This window comes from Salmo trutta, chromosome 31 (genome assembly GCF_901001165.1).
Source record: "Salmo trutta chromosome 31, fSalTru1.1, whole genome shotgun sequence".
NCBI classification, from domain to species: domain Eukaryota; kingdom Metazoa; phylum Chordata; class Actinopteri; order Salmoniformes; family Salmonidae; genus Salmo; species Salmo trutta.
In genome coordinates, this window is record NC_042987.1 from 44,740,357 (window position 1) to 44,757,616 (window position 17,260).

The 17,260-nt window shown below is 41.9% G+C and overlaps 1 protein-coding gene across 1 annotated transcript in view; it reads left to right on the plus strand.

Moving 5' to 3' along the window:
- cacnb2b (calcium channel, voltage-dependent, beta 2b) overlaps window positions 1-17,260 on the plus strand; it is a 108,448-nt gene that overhangs the window by 29,345 nt on the left and 61,843 nt on the right. The window contains exons 6-8 of the mRNA XM_029724702.1: window positions 2,355-2,389; window positions 4,179-4,247; window positions 11,063-11,127. Coding sequence (XP_029580562.1) covers window positions 2,355-2,389; window positions 4,179-4,247; window positions 11,063-11,127 — 169 coding nt within the window. The remainder of the gene's footprint in view (window positions 1-2,354; window positions 2,390-4,178; window positions 4,248-11,062; window positions 11,128-17,260) is intronic.

A 17,260-nucleotide genomic window follows, 5' to 3' on the forward strand; every position in this document is an offset into this window, starting at 1 on the left:
ATTGTGGCTGTTAGGGTTAGGTGTAGTATTGTGTATGTGAGGGTTAGGTGTAGTATTGTGGCTGTTAGGGTTAGGTGTAGTATTGTGTATGTGAGGGTTAGGTGTAGTATTGTGGCTGTTAGGGGAGGGTGTAGTATTGTGTCTGTTAAAGTTAGGTGTAGTATTGTGTCTGTTAAAGTTAGGTGTAGTATTGTGTATGTGAGGGTTAGGTGTAGTATTGTGTCTGTTAAAGTTAGGTGTAGTATTGTGTATGTGAGGGTTAGGTGTAGTATTCTATATGTGAGGGTTAGGTGTAGTATTGTGGCTGTTAGGGTTAGGTGTAGTATTGTGTATGTGAGGGTTAGGTGTAGTATTCTATATGTGAGGGTTAGGTGTAGTATTGTGTATGTTAGGGTTAGGTGTAGTATTGTGGCTGTGAGGGTTAGGTGTAGTATTGTGTATGTGAGGGTTAGGTGTAGTATTGTGGCTGTTAGGGTTAGGTGTAGTATTGTGGCTGTGAGGGTTAGGTGTAGTATTGTGGCTGTTAGGGTTAGGTGTAGTATTGTGGCTGTTAGGGTTAGGTGTAGTATTGTGGCTGTTAGGGTTAGGTGTAGTATTGTGTATGTTAGGGTTAGGTGTAGTATTCTATATGTGAGGGTTAGGTGTAGTATTGTGGCTGTTAGGGAAGGGTGTAGTATTGTGGCGGTTAGGTGTAGTATTGTGTATGTGAGGGTTAGGTGTAGTATTCTATATGTGAGGGTTAGGTGTAGTATTGTGGCTGTTCGGGTTAGGTGTAGTATTGTGGCTTTGAGGGTTAGGTGTAGTATTCTATATGTGAGGGTTAGGTGTAGTATTGTGGCTGTGAGGGTTAGGTGTAGTATTGTGGTTGTGAGGGTTAGGTGTAGTATTGTGGCTGTTGGGGGAGGGTGTAGTATTGTGGCTGTTAGGGTTAGGTGTAGTATTATATATGTGAGGGTTAGGTGTAGTATTGTGGTTGTTAGGGGAAGGTGTAGTATTGTGGTTGTTAGGGTTAGGTGTAGTATTGTGGCGGTTAGGATTAGGTGTAGTATTGTGGCTGTTAGGGTTAGGTGTAGTATTGTGGCTGTTAGGGTTAGGTGTAGTATTGTGGCTGTTAGGGTTAGGTGTAGTATTGTGGCTGTTAGGGTTAGGTGTAGTATTGTGGCTGTTAGGGTTAGGTGTAGTATTGTGTATGTGAGGGTTAGGTGTAGTATTGTGGCTGTTAGGGTTAGGTGTAGTATTGTGTATGTGAGGGTTAGGTGTAGTATTGTGGCTGTTAGGGGAGGGTGTAGTATTGTGTCTGTTAAAGTTAGGTGTAGTATTGTGTATGTGAGGGTTAGGTGTAGTATTGTGTCTGTTAAAGTTAGGTGTAGTATTGTGTATGTGAGGGTTAGGTGTAGTATTCTATATGTGAGGGTTAGGTGTAGTATTGTGGCTGTTAGGGTTAGGTGTAGTATTGTGTATGTGAGGGTTAGGTGTAGTATTCTATATGTGAGGGTTAGGTGTAGTATTGTGTATGTTAGGGTTAGGTGTAGTATTGTGGCTGTGAGGGTTAGGTGTAGTATTGTGTATGTGAGGGTTAGGTGTAGTATTGTGTATGTTAGGGTTAGGTGTAGTATTGTGGCTGTGAGGGTTAGGTGTAGTATTGTGGCTGTTAGGGGAGGGTGTAGTATTGTGTATGTGAGGGTTAGGTGTAGTATTGTGGCTGTTAGGGTTAGGTGTAGTATTGTGGCGGTTAGGTGTAGTATTGTGGCTGTTAGGGTTAGGTGTAGTATTGTGGCTGTTAGGGTTAGGTGTAGTATTGTGTATGTGAGGGTTAGGTGTAGTATTCTATATGTGAGGGTTAGGTGTAGTATTGTGGCTGTTAGGGAAGGGTATAGTATTGTGGCGGTTAGGTGTAGTATTGTGTATGTGAGGGTTAGTTGTAGTATTCTATATGTGAGGGTTAGGTGTAGTATTGTGGCTGTTCGGGTTAGGTGTAGTATTGTGGCTTTGAGGGTTAGGTGTAGTATTCTATATGTGAGGGTTAGGTGTAGTATTGTGGCTGTGAGGGTTAGGTGTAGTATTGTGGCTGTGAGGGTTGGGTGTAGTATTGTGGCTGTTGGGGGAGGGTGTAGTATTGTGGCTGTTAGGGTTAGCTGTAGTATTGTGGCTGTTCGGGTTAGGTGTAGTATTGTGTATGTGATGGTTAGGTGTAGTATTCTATATGTGAGGGTTAGGTGTAGTATTGTGGCTGTTAGGGGAGGGTGTAGTATTGTGGCTGTTAGGGGAGGGTGTAGTATTGTGGCGGTTAGGTGTAGTATAGTATGAGCATGATGGAATGCATGTTTTCACTTCTGTCTTCTTTCTTCCCACAGTTGCACAAGCTCAAAAGAAGTCGGTAAGTGTGTTTGTATGTTAGCGTGTGTTATTTTCATGCCGGTCAGCGTAATAATGGTTGGCTTTGGTTAAAGCTCAATGTGAAATTTGCAAATCACCTTGTTTGCAAGTACATAACACACTCCCTGCTTCTCGTCATGAGCTGTCAGTCCCTTACCGAGAACCACACACTGGATACACATTTCACATTCGGACAGGACAGAACTCCAACTGCTGACGTAAACAGCGCTGAGTGCAGTGTGCTAATGCATGCTTGCATGCATACTAAATTCCAGTACTCCCCTCCTATCTTGACATTTCTATCCAAATGTGTGCTGATCAACAGTGCCAAACGAACGACTCTGTCATGCATTGCACGGCCATTGCAGTGGCGCAGCTCTATGGGTGGGGAGAGGGCTAATCCCCCCCCCCAAACCAGGATTATATAAATGTATATGATGCATAACTCTGCAACGCTTTAGGCTGTAAAATGTCCATTAAAGCCACTGCTCTAGTGTACATGGGGATATCTTTGTTTAGTCTCTATGGCTAAGTTATAAAACCTTCAAAAGTCACTGACTTGCTTTCAATGGGAATTGACTCATATATTATCATGTAAGACTGTCACAATCAATTGAGCTATTCACCTTCTGAAAACTGCAGACAATTCCTTTTGACTATCCATGGTAAATTCTACACATATAATACAACAAGCAAAAGCTAGAACTGCCGTAGGCCAATGGCCATTGACGTTTGATTTTGTAAATAAAAAAATGCAACAATAAAAACTGTCCTGCTCCTTCCCTGACTTTTCCTAAATGTCTGTATTTTACACTGCTCATTAGTCATCATTTTTAAATCGCAAACAGAAAAGTAAGAGTTTTTCTTACACCTATTCCTAACTTAATCCTCCTAGACAATGTGCTGTAGGACGTTGGTGTCACGTCCTGACCAGTATAGGGGTCTATTTTGTGATTATAGTTTGGTCAGGACGTGGCAGAGGGTATTTGTTTTATGTGGTTCGGGCTGGTTGTGTTTGTAGTAGGGTATTTGATTTATGTATTCCGGGGTTTTTTGGGCACTGTTCTATGTTAGTGTATTTCTATGTTCTGTCTAGTCTTTTGTATTTCTATGTTTTGTTAATTGGGGTTGGACTCTCAATTGGAGGCTGGTGTTTTCTAGTTGCCTCTGATTGAGAGTCCTATATATAGGTATGTGTTTGTTTAGTACTTTGTGGGAGATTGTTCTTGTTTAGCTGTGTGTGTGTGTGTGTGTGTGTGTGTGTGTGTGTGTGTGTGTGTGTGTGTGTGTGTGTGTGTGTGTGTGTGTGTGTGCCTGACGAGACTGTTTTGTAGTCCGTTCATAATTTTCGTGTTTTGTTTTGACTTATTAAAATGAGCATTCACGTACCCGCTGCATTTTGGTCTTCATCCTACGACAACCGTGACAGTTGGTACCCAGCCAGGCGCTAATGCTTCTCCCCACTGAATGAATGACAAATGGGCAATAATTGGGCACCTAATTACACAAGTGAATTTAAAATATGCCTAACTGAATGAGGGGGAAGAGGTTGATTTAATTTAGAAAGATAAATGTGACTCACCGCCTTGATTCGGTCTTATGTAGCAAAATATATATATATATTTTTTTTTAATTGCAAAAAAGTAGAGACAGAGCTACAAAATGGAATGTTATAAACTGCAGTTTTGTCAAAACTCCCTGATCTTCCTAAAAAGATCAGTTTGTCTAGTTGTGTCCAGTCCAGGTGGTGCTTGTACAGGCAGACCATCTATGGGAGGAAGGATGTCAGCGTTGCGCAGCAGCTGAAACCTGGTCCCGACTGAGCCCGAACGCTGCTTGGAGACAACACCAGGCTCCAGAGCATCAAAGCTGTAAAACAGGAAAATAGACAAATACATTGAGAAGACATTACAACCTTGCATAACATAACAATGCATGAAAATGATATTCACCTGAAGTGCTGGTACTGCTTGATCTGTGGCAGCGGCCTGAAGTACAGAGTCAGGTGTTGTTGCCAGCCATAGCTTTCCACCAGCACCGTACCATCCTCCAGTCCAACCGGCTGTAGGATATTACCCCTGTCACTGTGCTGTCATTCACAACACCAGAAATCTCAGACAAAGTGTTCACTCTGTATAAAGGAGGAAATGTTGAGCAAAATCAAAGCTGTAAGGCATCCTTACAGACATCACTGTGCTTGCTGGTTCAGTAGTTCCCCCCCAGAGAAAACTGCAGGTCTTGACAGGTGGTCTTGCAGTCAGCAACCATCTTCTGGTAGACAGATCGCTCACTCTGAACCAGCAGGAGATGCTGCTCCTGCTTCTTCTTGTGTCCTGAGTGGCGTCCTGGTAATACTACTGCATTATCCTCTGCGTAGTTGTTGATGAAGTTCACCACTCGCTGCAAGTCCTCATGCTTCAGGTGTAACCTGTGCTTGCTTGGGCCAGCTCTCTTTCTGATGGGAGGCATTAGACCATTCTCCTTGTATGACTGGTGGAGGAGAGTCTGGCGTGTTCTACTGATGCTGAAAGACAAATTCCAGATACAAATATTTTGTCATCATTATACAATAGATAGCCATAATCACCCCCAGACACACCTGGCTAACTTGATGGGTCATGTAATCATCTGGCGATGTAGAGTCTTTTGTTTAGATATGTAGCTAGCTAAACAATTAACCATAATTCCAACCCATAGAATACTAGCAATACAAACTGATTGTTATAGCTAGATAAAGCTAAACAACTAGGTTCAATGTTAGTTAGCTAGCTAACATTAGGCTATAACTAGCAATGCAATGGCTTTCTGGGATAAAATGACTACACAGATCATACACGTAATGTTAGCTAGCAAGCCAGCCAGCTAACGTTAGCTTTAACTTGCAATAAAAACAACTTTGACAAAACTAGAAATGTATAATATCTGAAACTGTAGCTAGACTCTTACCTGTATACATGGATAATGCTTCACGGCAGACTGCAACCCATTTCATTAAATAAAACGTCCTGTGTTGTTTCCGTTTTGTTTGTACAGCTTGCTTGGCCCGTTGTTGTGTCAAGTCCCTCTGGTTCACACTGACCATGTGCAAGGCCATAAGAATTATCAGATCTCTCTCTCTCTCTCTCTGTCATGGTTGCCCTTAGTTTGAAGATGTCAGCTGCAGACAGGTGTTTTATACAACAGCCTACTGTGTTCTCGTTTAAACTCCCTCTGCATTTGCAATCAAACTTCAGAATTGTATTAATATCCTTATCATACTCTGCTTCCACCAGGAGTTCCATGGATTTTAAAACTCTGTAAACTTCTTCCATGACAACAACACTGTTGTTTGCCGTTTCTTCCCCATCATAGTTATTTACATTTTAGTCATTTAAAGAGAAGAGCGTCTGCTAAATGACTAAAATGTCAAATGTAAATCATGGATTTCCTCATTGTCTGATTCAGAGTCAGAGCAGCACATGTTATAGACAGAAGGTAATAAATGGCAGACCAATCCGAACTCATCTCTCGGCATGTTTAGCCCATTCCTTATCTCAGCCAATCATGGCTAGCGGGAAGGTTCCTGTATTTTTCCGTGGCTCAACCAACTAGGCTCATAATTTAACAAATGTATTCGTATTTACAGATGCCATACAAGTTTGTTATTAAGGCACATAAAAGTTCAGACGTTCCAGAAGGCATTTCTGCCAAAAAATGCATTTTGATTTAAAAAAAACTTTTAAATGCCTCTGCTGTGAAGTTGTGACGTGTGTTAGGACCTGGCTCGTAGATCGTAACAACAAAGGGAGGCAACGCATGACTTAAATGTAATAAGGAATACATGTATTAACAAAATAATAATAAATACAAAGATGTAACATAAGCTGTGGACGTCTATATGATCAGTAGTGTTTGCAGTGTGTAGATGAGTGGAGAGAGTGTAGTCTGGTGGAAATAGACCAACAACCAAAAGGTGGAGGAAGCCAGCCTGCCAGTCAGGGAAGAGAGAGAGTGTTGTCTGGTGGAAACAGACCAACAACCAAAAGGTGGAGGAAGCCAGCCTGCCAGTCAGGGAAGAGAGAGAGTGTTGTCTGGTGGAAACAGACCAACAACCAAAAGGTGGAGGAAGCCAGCCTGCCAGTCAAGAAAGAGAGAGAGTGTTGTATGGTGGAAACAGACTAACAAACAAAAGGTTGTGGAAGCCAGCCTGCCAGTCAGGGAAGAGAGAGTTGGCTGATGTGTCCACCTCTGCCCACACATCAACTGACGATCCTCCCAGCTCTGCCCACTGGCCCCCTGCAACAAGCAGACTACCAAACAGGAGATCCCAGCAGACAGGCAGGGAGGTAGCCTAGTGGTTAGAGCGTTTGGCCAGTAACCGAAGGGTTGCTAGATTGAATCCCCGAACTGACAAGGTAAAAATCTGTTGTTTTGCCCCTGAACAAGGCAGATAACCCACTGTTCCTAGGCCGTCATTGTAAATAAGATTTTGTTCTTAACTGACTTGCCTATGCTAAGAGGGTGCATGATCATCAAATCTGTCATCAAGGCAAAGGGTGGCTACTTTGAAGAATGTTTATTAACTTGGCTTTCGAAGACTTTGGAAATGCAGGGCAGGATGGATATAGGTATGTAACAGTTTGGGTCTAGAGTGTCACCCCTTTTGAAGAGGGGGATAACCGCGGCAGCTTTCCAATCTTTAGGTATCTCAGACGATACGAAAGAGAGGCTGAACAGACTGGTAATAGGGGTTGCAACAATGGCGGCGGATAATTTTAGAAAGAGAGGGTCCAGATTGTCTAGCCCAGCTGATTTGTACGGGTCCAGGTTTTGCAACTCTTTCAGAGCATCTGCTATTTGGATTTGGGTGAAGGAGAAGCTGGGGAGGCTTGGGCAAGTAGCTGCGGGGAGTGCGGAGCTGTTGGCTGGGGTAGGGGTAGCCAGGAGGAAAGCATGGCCAACCATAGAAAAATGCTTATTGAAATTCTCAATTATCGTGGATTTATCGGTGGTAACAGTGTTTCCTAGCCTCAATGCAGTGGGCAGCTGGGAGGAGGTGCTCTTATTCTCCATGGACTTTACAGTGTCCCAAAACTTTTGGGATTTAAAGCTGCAGGATGCAAATTTCTGTTTGAAAAAGCTAGCCTTTGCTTTCCTAACTGACTGCATGTATTGGTTCCTGACTTCCCTGAAAAGTTGCATATCGCGGGAACTATTCAATGCTAGTGCAGTCCACCACAGGACGTTTTCGTGCTGGTCGGGAGTAGTCAGGTCTGGAGTGAACCAAGGGCTATATCTGTTCTTAGTTCTAAATTTTTTGAAAGAGGCATGTTTATTTAAAATGGTGAGGACATTACTTTTAAAGATTGAACAGGCATTCTTTACTGACTGGATGAGGTCAATATCCTTTCAGGATTACCTGCCAGGTTGATTAGAAAGGCCTGCTTGCAGAAGTGTTTTAGGGAGCGTTTGACAATGATGAGGGGTGATCGTTTGACCGCGGACCCATAGCGGATGAAGGCAATGAGGCAGTGATCGCCGAGATCCTGATTGAAAACAGCAGAGGTGTATTTGGAGGGCAAGTTGATCAGGATGATATCTATGATATGATCACCAACCATTTCGAAACCTACCGTACCTTCTCCGCTGTGCAATCCGGTTTCCGAGCGGGTCACGGGTGCACCTCAGCCACACTCAAGGTACTAAACGATATCATAGCCGCGATCAATAAAAGACAGTACTGTGCAGCCATCTTCATCGACCTTGCCAAGGCTTTCGACTCTGTCAATCATCGCATTCTTATCGGCAGACTCAACGGCCTTGGTTTCTCAAATGACTCCCTCATCTGGTTCACCAACTTCTTCTCAAATAGAGTTCAGTGTGTCAAATCGGAGGGCCTGTTGTCCCGACCTCTGGCAGTCTCCATGGGGGTGCCACAGTGTTCAATTCTCTGGCTGACTCTTTTCTCTGTATATATCAACGATGTCGCTCTTGCTGCTGGTGATTCCCTGATCCACCTCTATGCAGACGACACCATCCTGTATACATCTGGCCCTTCTTTGGACACTGTGCTAACAAACCTCCAAACGAGCTTCAATGCCATACAACACTCCTTCCGTGGTCTCCAACTGCTCTTAAACACTAGTAAAACTAAATGCATGCTTTTCAACCGATCGCTGCCCGCACCCGCCCGCCCGACTAGCATCACTACTCTGGACGGTTCTGACTTAGAATATGTGGACAACTACAAATACCTAGGTGTCTGGCTAGACTGTAAGCTCTCCTTCAAGTCTCATTTTAAACATCTGCAATCCAAAATTAAATCTATAATCGGCTTCCTATTTCGCAACAAAGCCTCCTTCACTCATGCTGCCAAACATACCCTCGTAAAATGGACTATTCTACCGATCTTTGGCTTTGGCAATGTCATTTACAAAATAGCCTCCAATACTCTACTCAGCAAATTGGATGTAGTCTATCACAGTGCCATCCGTTTTGTCACCGAAGCCCCATATACTACCCACTACTGCGACCTGTATGCTCTCGTTTCCTGGCCCTCGCTTCATATTCATCCCCAAACCCACTGGCTCAAGGTAATCTAGAAGTCTTTGCTAGGTAAAGCCCCGCCTTGTCTCAGCTCACTGGTCACCATAGCAACACCCACCCGTAGCACACGCTCCAGCAGGTATATTTCACTGGTCATCCCCAAAGCCAACACCTCCTTTGGCTGCTTTTCCTTCCAGTTCTCTGCTGCCAATGACTGGAACGAATTGCAAAAATCACTGAAGCTGGAGACTTATGTCTCCCTCACTAACTTTAAGCATCAGCTGTCAGAGCAGCTTACCGATCACTGCAGCTGTTTGAGAAGGTTTGAAAACCTAAGTAACCGTCTTAACCTCCCTGGGCGAGCGTCCCACCCTAGTCAACATCCAGTGGAATCGCATGGCGCGAAATACAAATACCTCAAAAATGCTATAACTTCAATTTCTCAAACATATGACTATTTTACACCATTTTAAAGACAAGACTCGTTAATCTAACCACATTGTCCGATTTCAAAAAAGGCTTTACAGTGAAAGCAAAACATTAGATTATGTCAGGAGAGTACCCTGCCAAAAATAATCACACAGCCATTTTCAAAGCAAGCATATATGTCACAAAAACCAAACCACAGCTAAATGCAGCACTAACCTTTGATGATCTTCATCAGATGACACTCCTAGGACATTATGTTATACAATACATGCATTTTTTGTTCAATCAAGTTCATATTTATATCAAAAACCAGCATTTTACATTAGCATGTGATGTTCAGAACTAGCATACCCATCGAAAACTTCCGGTGAATTTACTAAATTACTCATGATAAACGTTCACAAAATATATAATCATTATTTTAAGAATTATGGGATACAGAATTCCTTTATGCAATCGCGGTGTCAGATTTTAAAATAACTTTTTTTGCAATATTCTGAGTACATAGCTTGGCCATCACGGCTAGCTATTTTGACACCCACCAAGTTTGGGACTTACTAAACTCAGAATTACTATTAGAAAAATTGGATTACCTTTGCTGTTCTTCGTCAGAATGCACTCCCAGGACTTCTACTTCAACAACAAATGTTGTTTTGGTTCCAAATAATCCATAGTTATATTCAAATAGCTCCGTTTTGTTCGTGCGTTCAGGTCACTATCCGAAGGGTGACGCGCGAGCGCATTTCGTGACAGAAAATGTCAAAATATACCATTACCGTACTTCGAAGCATGTCAAACGCTGTTTAAAATAAATTTTTATGAGATTTTTCTCGTAAAATAGCGTTAATATTCCAACCGGGCAACGTTGTATTCATTCAAAGGCTGAAAGAAAAAAAAATAGAATTCTCGTAAATGCGCATCTCCAGTGTCACTGTCCCCAGGTTGATCACTCACAAATTCTCCTGCTGTTCTTCACCCAGAGACAGCAGACACCCCATTCCACTTTCTGGCGGCTTTAGAGAGCCAATGGGAGCCTTAGAAACTGTCACGTTACAGCACAGATGCTGTATTTTCGATAGAGATGCAACAGAAGGACAACAAATTGTCAGACAGGGCACTTCCTGTATGGAATCTTCTCAGGTTTTGGCCTGCCATATGAGTTCTGTTATACTCACAGACAACATTCAAACAGTTTTAGAAACTTTAGAGTGTTTTCTATCTATTTCTATTATATGCATATTCTCGTTTCTGGGCAAGAGTAGTAACCAGTTTAAATCGGGTACGTTTTTTATCCGGCCGTGCAAATACTGCCCCCTAGCCCCAACAGGTTAAACATTGTTTGAAGCACAATAGATTGACTTACAGTAGCTACTGTAGTAGGTAAAATATGTGTGCTGGAAACCCTTGGTAGAGCATTGGGTGAAGTAGGCATTGTGGTGCTCCTGAATTACCTTTATTTTTTGGCTTCAGAACAATGTCTATATAAAACATAGTTAATTTTTTTAATATATACTGTGCTTGACAACATTCTCACTTACAAACATTGCCAGCATATAACATTGTGCAAAACAAATGTTGTACTTCATTAAAATACTATGTTTTAAACTCATACGTTTTCATCTCTGTGATGCACTTGGCCAATTCTGCAGCTGCATTGGTTTCCTCTTCCTGTATCTGATTGGTTACTTACTGTTTAATGTGTTGTGATTACTGTAGGGGGAGCAGGTGGCAGCCTATGACGTGGTTCCTACCATGCGACCTGTGGTGCTGATGGGGCCCTCACTGAAGGGCTTAGAGGTAAGTGGCCCCTACACACACTACTGAGAAATAACCTGACAAAGATCCTTGCAGGATTGAAACTTTTGTTTCAACTGGTGTAGACTTTACATTGAAATGCTTGCTTCTGAACCTTTCCCTACATTGCAGAGTTAAAAACAAATAATAATAAATAAAATTGAAAATAACATGAGTAATAAAATACACAAGAGTGGAGCTATATACAGGGATCAATGTGCAGAGGTATGAGGTACCTGAGGTTGGTATGTACATGAAGGCAGGGTAAAGTGACTAGGCATCCGGATAGATATTTATAAGGTATTTGAGGTAGACATGTACATGAAAGCAAAGTAAAGTGACTAGGCATCAGGATAGATAATAATAAGGTATTTGAGGTAGATATGTACATGCAGGCAGGGTAAAGTGACTATGTATCAGGATAGATAATAATAAGGTATTTGAGGTAGATATGTACATGAAGACAGGGTAAAGTGACTAGGCATCAGGATAGATAATAATAAGGTATTTGAGGTAGAAATGTACATGCAGGCAGGGTAAAGTGACTAGGCATCAGGATGGATATATGTAGAATGTATTGTGTATATGTATATTATGTAGAAGATGGCGCCGATGGAGATAGCAGCATCGCGACTAGCTCTTAGGAAACTTTGCAGTATTTTGTTTTTTTATGTACAATTTTTTACATGATCAGCTCAGGAAAGGTTTTGTGTTAATACATACAGCCGGGTAGAACTACTGGATATTAGAGCAATGATAACTCACCAGAGCTACCAGTATTACGACCAGGAATACGACTTCCCTGGAGCAGAGCCTTTGTTCACTCTCCCCAGAGCAATTGAACTTTTTCCAGAGGCCGACCCAAAACATCACCATCGGAGGAGAGGCACTCGAGGCGGGCTGTTGGTTCGACTTAGGAGGTGCGAACACCACCCACAGCTTCCGAGTATATTACTCACAAATGGTCAGTCTTTGGATAAGAGAGTTGATGAGCTTAGAGCAAGGATTTCTTTCCAGAGAGACATTGGGGCCTGTAACATACTTTGTTTCACGGAAACATAGCTCTCTCGGGATATTCTGTCGGAGTTGGTATAACCAGCAGGATTCTCATTACATCACGCAGACAGGAATAAATATCTCTCCAGGAAGCAGAAGGGCAGAGGTGTGTGTTTCATGATTAATGACTCATGGTGTAATTCTAGGAACATACAGGAGCTCAAGTCATTTTCTTCACCTGACCTAGAATACCTCACATACATATCACCATGTTATCTCCCAAGAAAATTATCCTCCGTCATCGCCACGGTCATTTACATCCTACCTCAAGCCGAAACCTCGACGGCCCTCAAAGAACTTCACTGGACTTCATGCAAACTGGAAACCACATATCCTGAGGCTGCATTTATTGTAGCTGGGGATTTTAACAAAGCAAGTCTGAGGACTAGGCTGCCGAAATTCTATCAACATATCGGCTGTCCTACTCGCGTTACTAAGACTCTCGACCATTGCTATTCAAAATTCTGGAATGCTTACAAGGTCCTCCCCCGCCCTCTGTTCGGCAAATCTGACCACGACTCCATCTTGCTCCTCCCGTCCTATAGGCAGAAATTCAAACAGGAAGTTTCCCGTGCTTCGTACTATTCAACGCTGGTCTGACCAATCGGAATCCATGCTTCAGGATTGTTTTGATCACGTAGACTGGGATATGTTCCGGGTAGCTTGCGAAAATAATCTAGACACATACACGGATATGGTGACTGAGCTAATAAGGAAGTGTATAGGAGATGTAGTACCCACTGTGACTATTAAAACCTACCCTAACCAGAAACCATGGCTAGATGGTAGCATTCGCGTGAAACTGAAAGCGCGAACCTCCGCATATTTAAAACTTCTTAGGGCTCCTTATTTCTCAATTTCCGCCTGAATGACGTGCACTAAGTAAACTGCCTGTTGCTCAGGCCCTGAAGCCAGGATATGCATATAATTGGTACCATTGGAAAGAACAATTTGAAGTTTGTGGAAATGTTAAAATAATGTAGGAGAATATAACACAATAGTTATGGTAGGAGAAAATCCAAAGAAAAACTTACCGGAAACGTTTTTTTTAGAGACCATCCCCTTAGAAAGGAAAGTAAAAGGTCATGTTGAAAATTAGCTTCCTGGATGGCTTCCTATGGCTTCCACAGGGTGTCAGCCATCTATGTTCAAGGTTTCAGGCTTGTAACTTCCAAAACAAATAAGAAATAACAGTTTTAGTACAGGGACACAGTCTTGAAAATCCGTGATTGCGCGCACCATGAAGACAGGATGCTCCTGCTAAAATCGGTCTCCTATTGAACATCTTCTTTCCGTAAGAAATATTATTACATTTTAGGGTATCTGGGGAATAAATAGAAAAGTATTTTGACTTGCTGAAACAAAGTTTAGGGGTAGATTTTTGGATTCCTTTCTCTGCATGTTGAACGAGTTGATTACTCAAATCGATGGGGCCAACTAAACAGACTTTTTGGGATATAAAGAAGGATTTTATCAAACGAAACGACACTACATGTTACAGCTGGGAGCCTTTGGATGACAAATCAAAGGAAGATTTTCAAAAAGTAAGTGAATATTTAATCGCTATTTGTGAATTTATGAAACCTGTGCCAGTGGAAGAATATTTTGATGTGGGGCGCCGTCCTCAAATAATTGCATGGCATGTTTTCGCTGTAATAGCTACTGTAAATCGGACAGTTCAGTTAGATTAACAAGAAATTAAGCTTTCAACCGATATAAGACACTTATATGTACCTAAGTGTTTAATATCCATAATTTTTTATGATTATTTATTTGAATTGCACGCCCTCCAGCTTCACCGGAAGATGTCCCGTTAGCAGGATGCCTAGCCCTAAGAACCATGGCAAGGTGTAACGGCCGTCGTCAGAATTAGACCAAGGTGCAGCAGAGGATGTGTTCATCATTAGAATTTTAATTCAAAAAACAAGAGAACACGACAAAAATGAACAAAAACGACAGCAAACAGTCCTGTTAGGAAAATACTCAAAACAGAAACAATTACCCACAAAACCCAAAGGAAAAACATGCTCCTTATATGTGACTCCCAATCAGCAACAACGAGCTTCAGCTGTGCCTGATTGGGAGCCACACACAGCCCAAAACAAAGAAATACAAAAACATAGAGAAAGGAACATAGAACGCCCACCCAATGTAACACCCTGGCCTAACCAAAATAAAGAACAAAAAACCCCTCTCTATGGCCAGGGCGTTACACAAGGCGACTGGTAATATGGCAGAATATAAACAGTGTAGTTATTCACTCCGCAAGGCAACCAAACAAGCTAAACGTCAGTATAGAGATAAAGTGACTGAGCCGTGAATTCAATGGCTCAGACACAAGATGTATGTGGCAGGGACTACAGACAATCACAGACTACAAAAGGAAATCCAGTCACCGAGACCGACATCTTGCTTCTGGACAGGCTAAACACATTCTTCACATGCTTTGAAGATAACACAGTGCCTCCGACGCGGCCCGCTACCAAGGATTGTGGGCTCTGCTTCTCCGTGGCCGAGTAAAACATTTAAAAGTGTTAACCCTCACAAGGCTGCCAGCCCAGATGGCTTCCCTAGCCGCGTCCTCAGAGCAGGTGCAGACCAGCTGGCTGGTGTGTTTACGGGCATATTCAATTTCTCCCTATCCTAGTCTGCTGTCCCCACATGCTTCAAGATGGCCACCATTGTTCCTGTACCCAAGAAAGCAAAGATAACTGAACTTAATGACTATCACCCCGTAGTACTCTCCTCTGTCATCATGAAGTGCTTTGAGAAACTAGTCAATGATCATATCTTACCTGACTACCTTACCTGCCACCCTAGACCCTAGACCTGCCTACCTTACCTGCCACCCTTTGAGAAACTAGCCAATGATCATATCTTACTTACCTACCTTACCTGCCACCCTAGAACCACTTAAATTTGCTTACCACCCCAATAGATCCACAGACGATTCAATCGCCATCACTCTGCACGCTGCCCTATCCCATCTGGACAAGAGGAATAACTACAGTATATAAGAATGCTGTTTATCGACTATAACTCAGCATTCAACACCATAGTACCCTCCAACCTCATCATTAAGCTTGGGGCCCTGGGTCTGAACCCCGCCCTGTGCAACTGGGTCCTGGACTTCCTGATGGGTCACCCCCAGGTGGTGAAGGTAGGAAACATCACCTCCACTCCGCTGATCCTTAACACTGGGGCCCCACAAGGGTGCGTGTTCAGCCCCCTCCTGTACTCCCTGTTCACCCGTGACTGCGTGGCCAAGCACTAGGTACAATGATAAAGAAACTACACAAGACAAACAAAACGATCACAGATAACAAAAAATATAACAGCAGATTGTTACATTGACACATAATTTATTCCCCTAACAGCACAAGAACTTGCATTACCCGAAGCAGTTACAAGCAATACAAAAATAAAATCCTCCAATAAATGTTTAAAATGGGCAAGGGGGACAAGAGTCTTAAGTTTAAGTTTAGTCTGCAGGCTATTCCATAAGCAAGGAGAGTAACAGGAAAAGGCATCCATACCCAACTCTGTGGAAATCGCATGGGCCTCAAGTGTAATCCATGCTTGAGACCTGGTTTTAGGAATTATAATTATAATGTTGATGAGTGATGATAAATAAGAAGGTAGTTTATTCAGAAGTGCTTTATAGACAAACACGAGAGCATGTTGTTCTCGTCTCACGGACAGCGAAGTTCAACCCACATTTTGATATAAAACACAGTGGTGAGATATGTAACTAGCACCCGTAATAAACCTAAGTAGCATCCAGCGATTTAAGTATGGATGCCGTAGCATGCATGTAGATAATATCCCCATAATCTGTAACAGACATAAAAGTAGCTTGCACAATTTGTCTTCTATTTGTAGAGGACAAACATGTCCTGTTTCTGTAGAGGAAGACTAGCCTGATTTTTAGCCGTTTACAAAGTTCGTCAATGTGCATTTTAAAAGACAATTTATCATCCAACCATATCCCTAAGTATTTATATTTATTTTTTATTTCACCTTTAAGCCAGTTGAGAACAAGTTCTCATTTACAACTGCGACCTGGCCAAGATAAAGCAAAGCAGTGCGACAAAAAACAACAACACAGAGTTACACATAAACAAACGTACAGTCAATAACACAAAATAAAAATATATGTACAGAGTGTGCAAATGTAGAAGAGTAGGGAGGTAGGCAATAAATAGGCCCTAGAGGCAAAATAATTACAATTTAGCATTAATACTGGAGTGATAGATGATTGTTTTTTTTACTTTATTTAATCATGTTTACATATCTGGCATTCCTCATCTCATATGTATATACTGTATTCTATACTATTCTACGTATCTTAGTCACTTAATCATGTTTACATATCTTGCATTACTCATCTCATATGTATATACTGTATTCTATACTATTCTACGGTATCTTAGTCACTTAATCATGTTTACATATCTTGCATTACTCATCTCATATGTATATACTGTTTTCTAAACTATTCTAGTGGATCTTAGTCCGTTCCACTTTGACATGGCGTGTCCATATGTATATAGTCTTAATTCATTCCTACTTAGATGTGTGTGTATTTGGTATATGTTGTGTAATTTGTTATATATTACTTGTTAGATATTACTGCGCTGTCGGAGCTAGAAACACAAGCATTTCGCTACACCCGCAATAACATCTGCTCATCACATGTATGTGACCAATAAAATTTGATTTGATTTGATAATAATAATAAGAGTAAAATAAAGAACAGAGCAGCAGCAGCAAATGATGAGTGGAAAAGTGTGTGTGTGTGTATGTAGTGTTTGAATGTGTGAGGGATTTGTGTGGCAGTGACAGTTTACTATGTGTGAGTGAGTGTGTATATTTGGTATTTGGTATTGAATTAGGATCCCCATTAGCTGCTGTGAAAGCAGGAGCTACTCTTCCTGGGGTCCACGCAAAACATGAAACATGGCATAATACAGAACATTAATAGACAAGAACAGCTCAAGGACATAACTACTGAAATATAAAAAACAGCACTATAGAAACTTCCATTAAAGAAAACCCTTTGAGTTATATTAGAGAGATA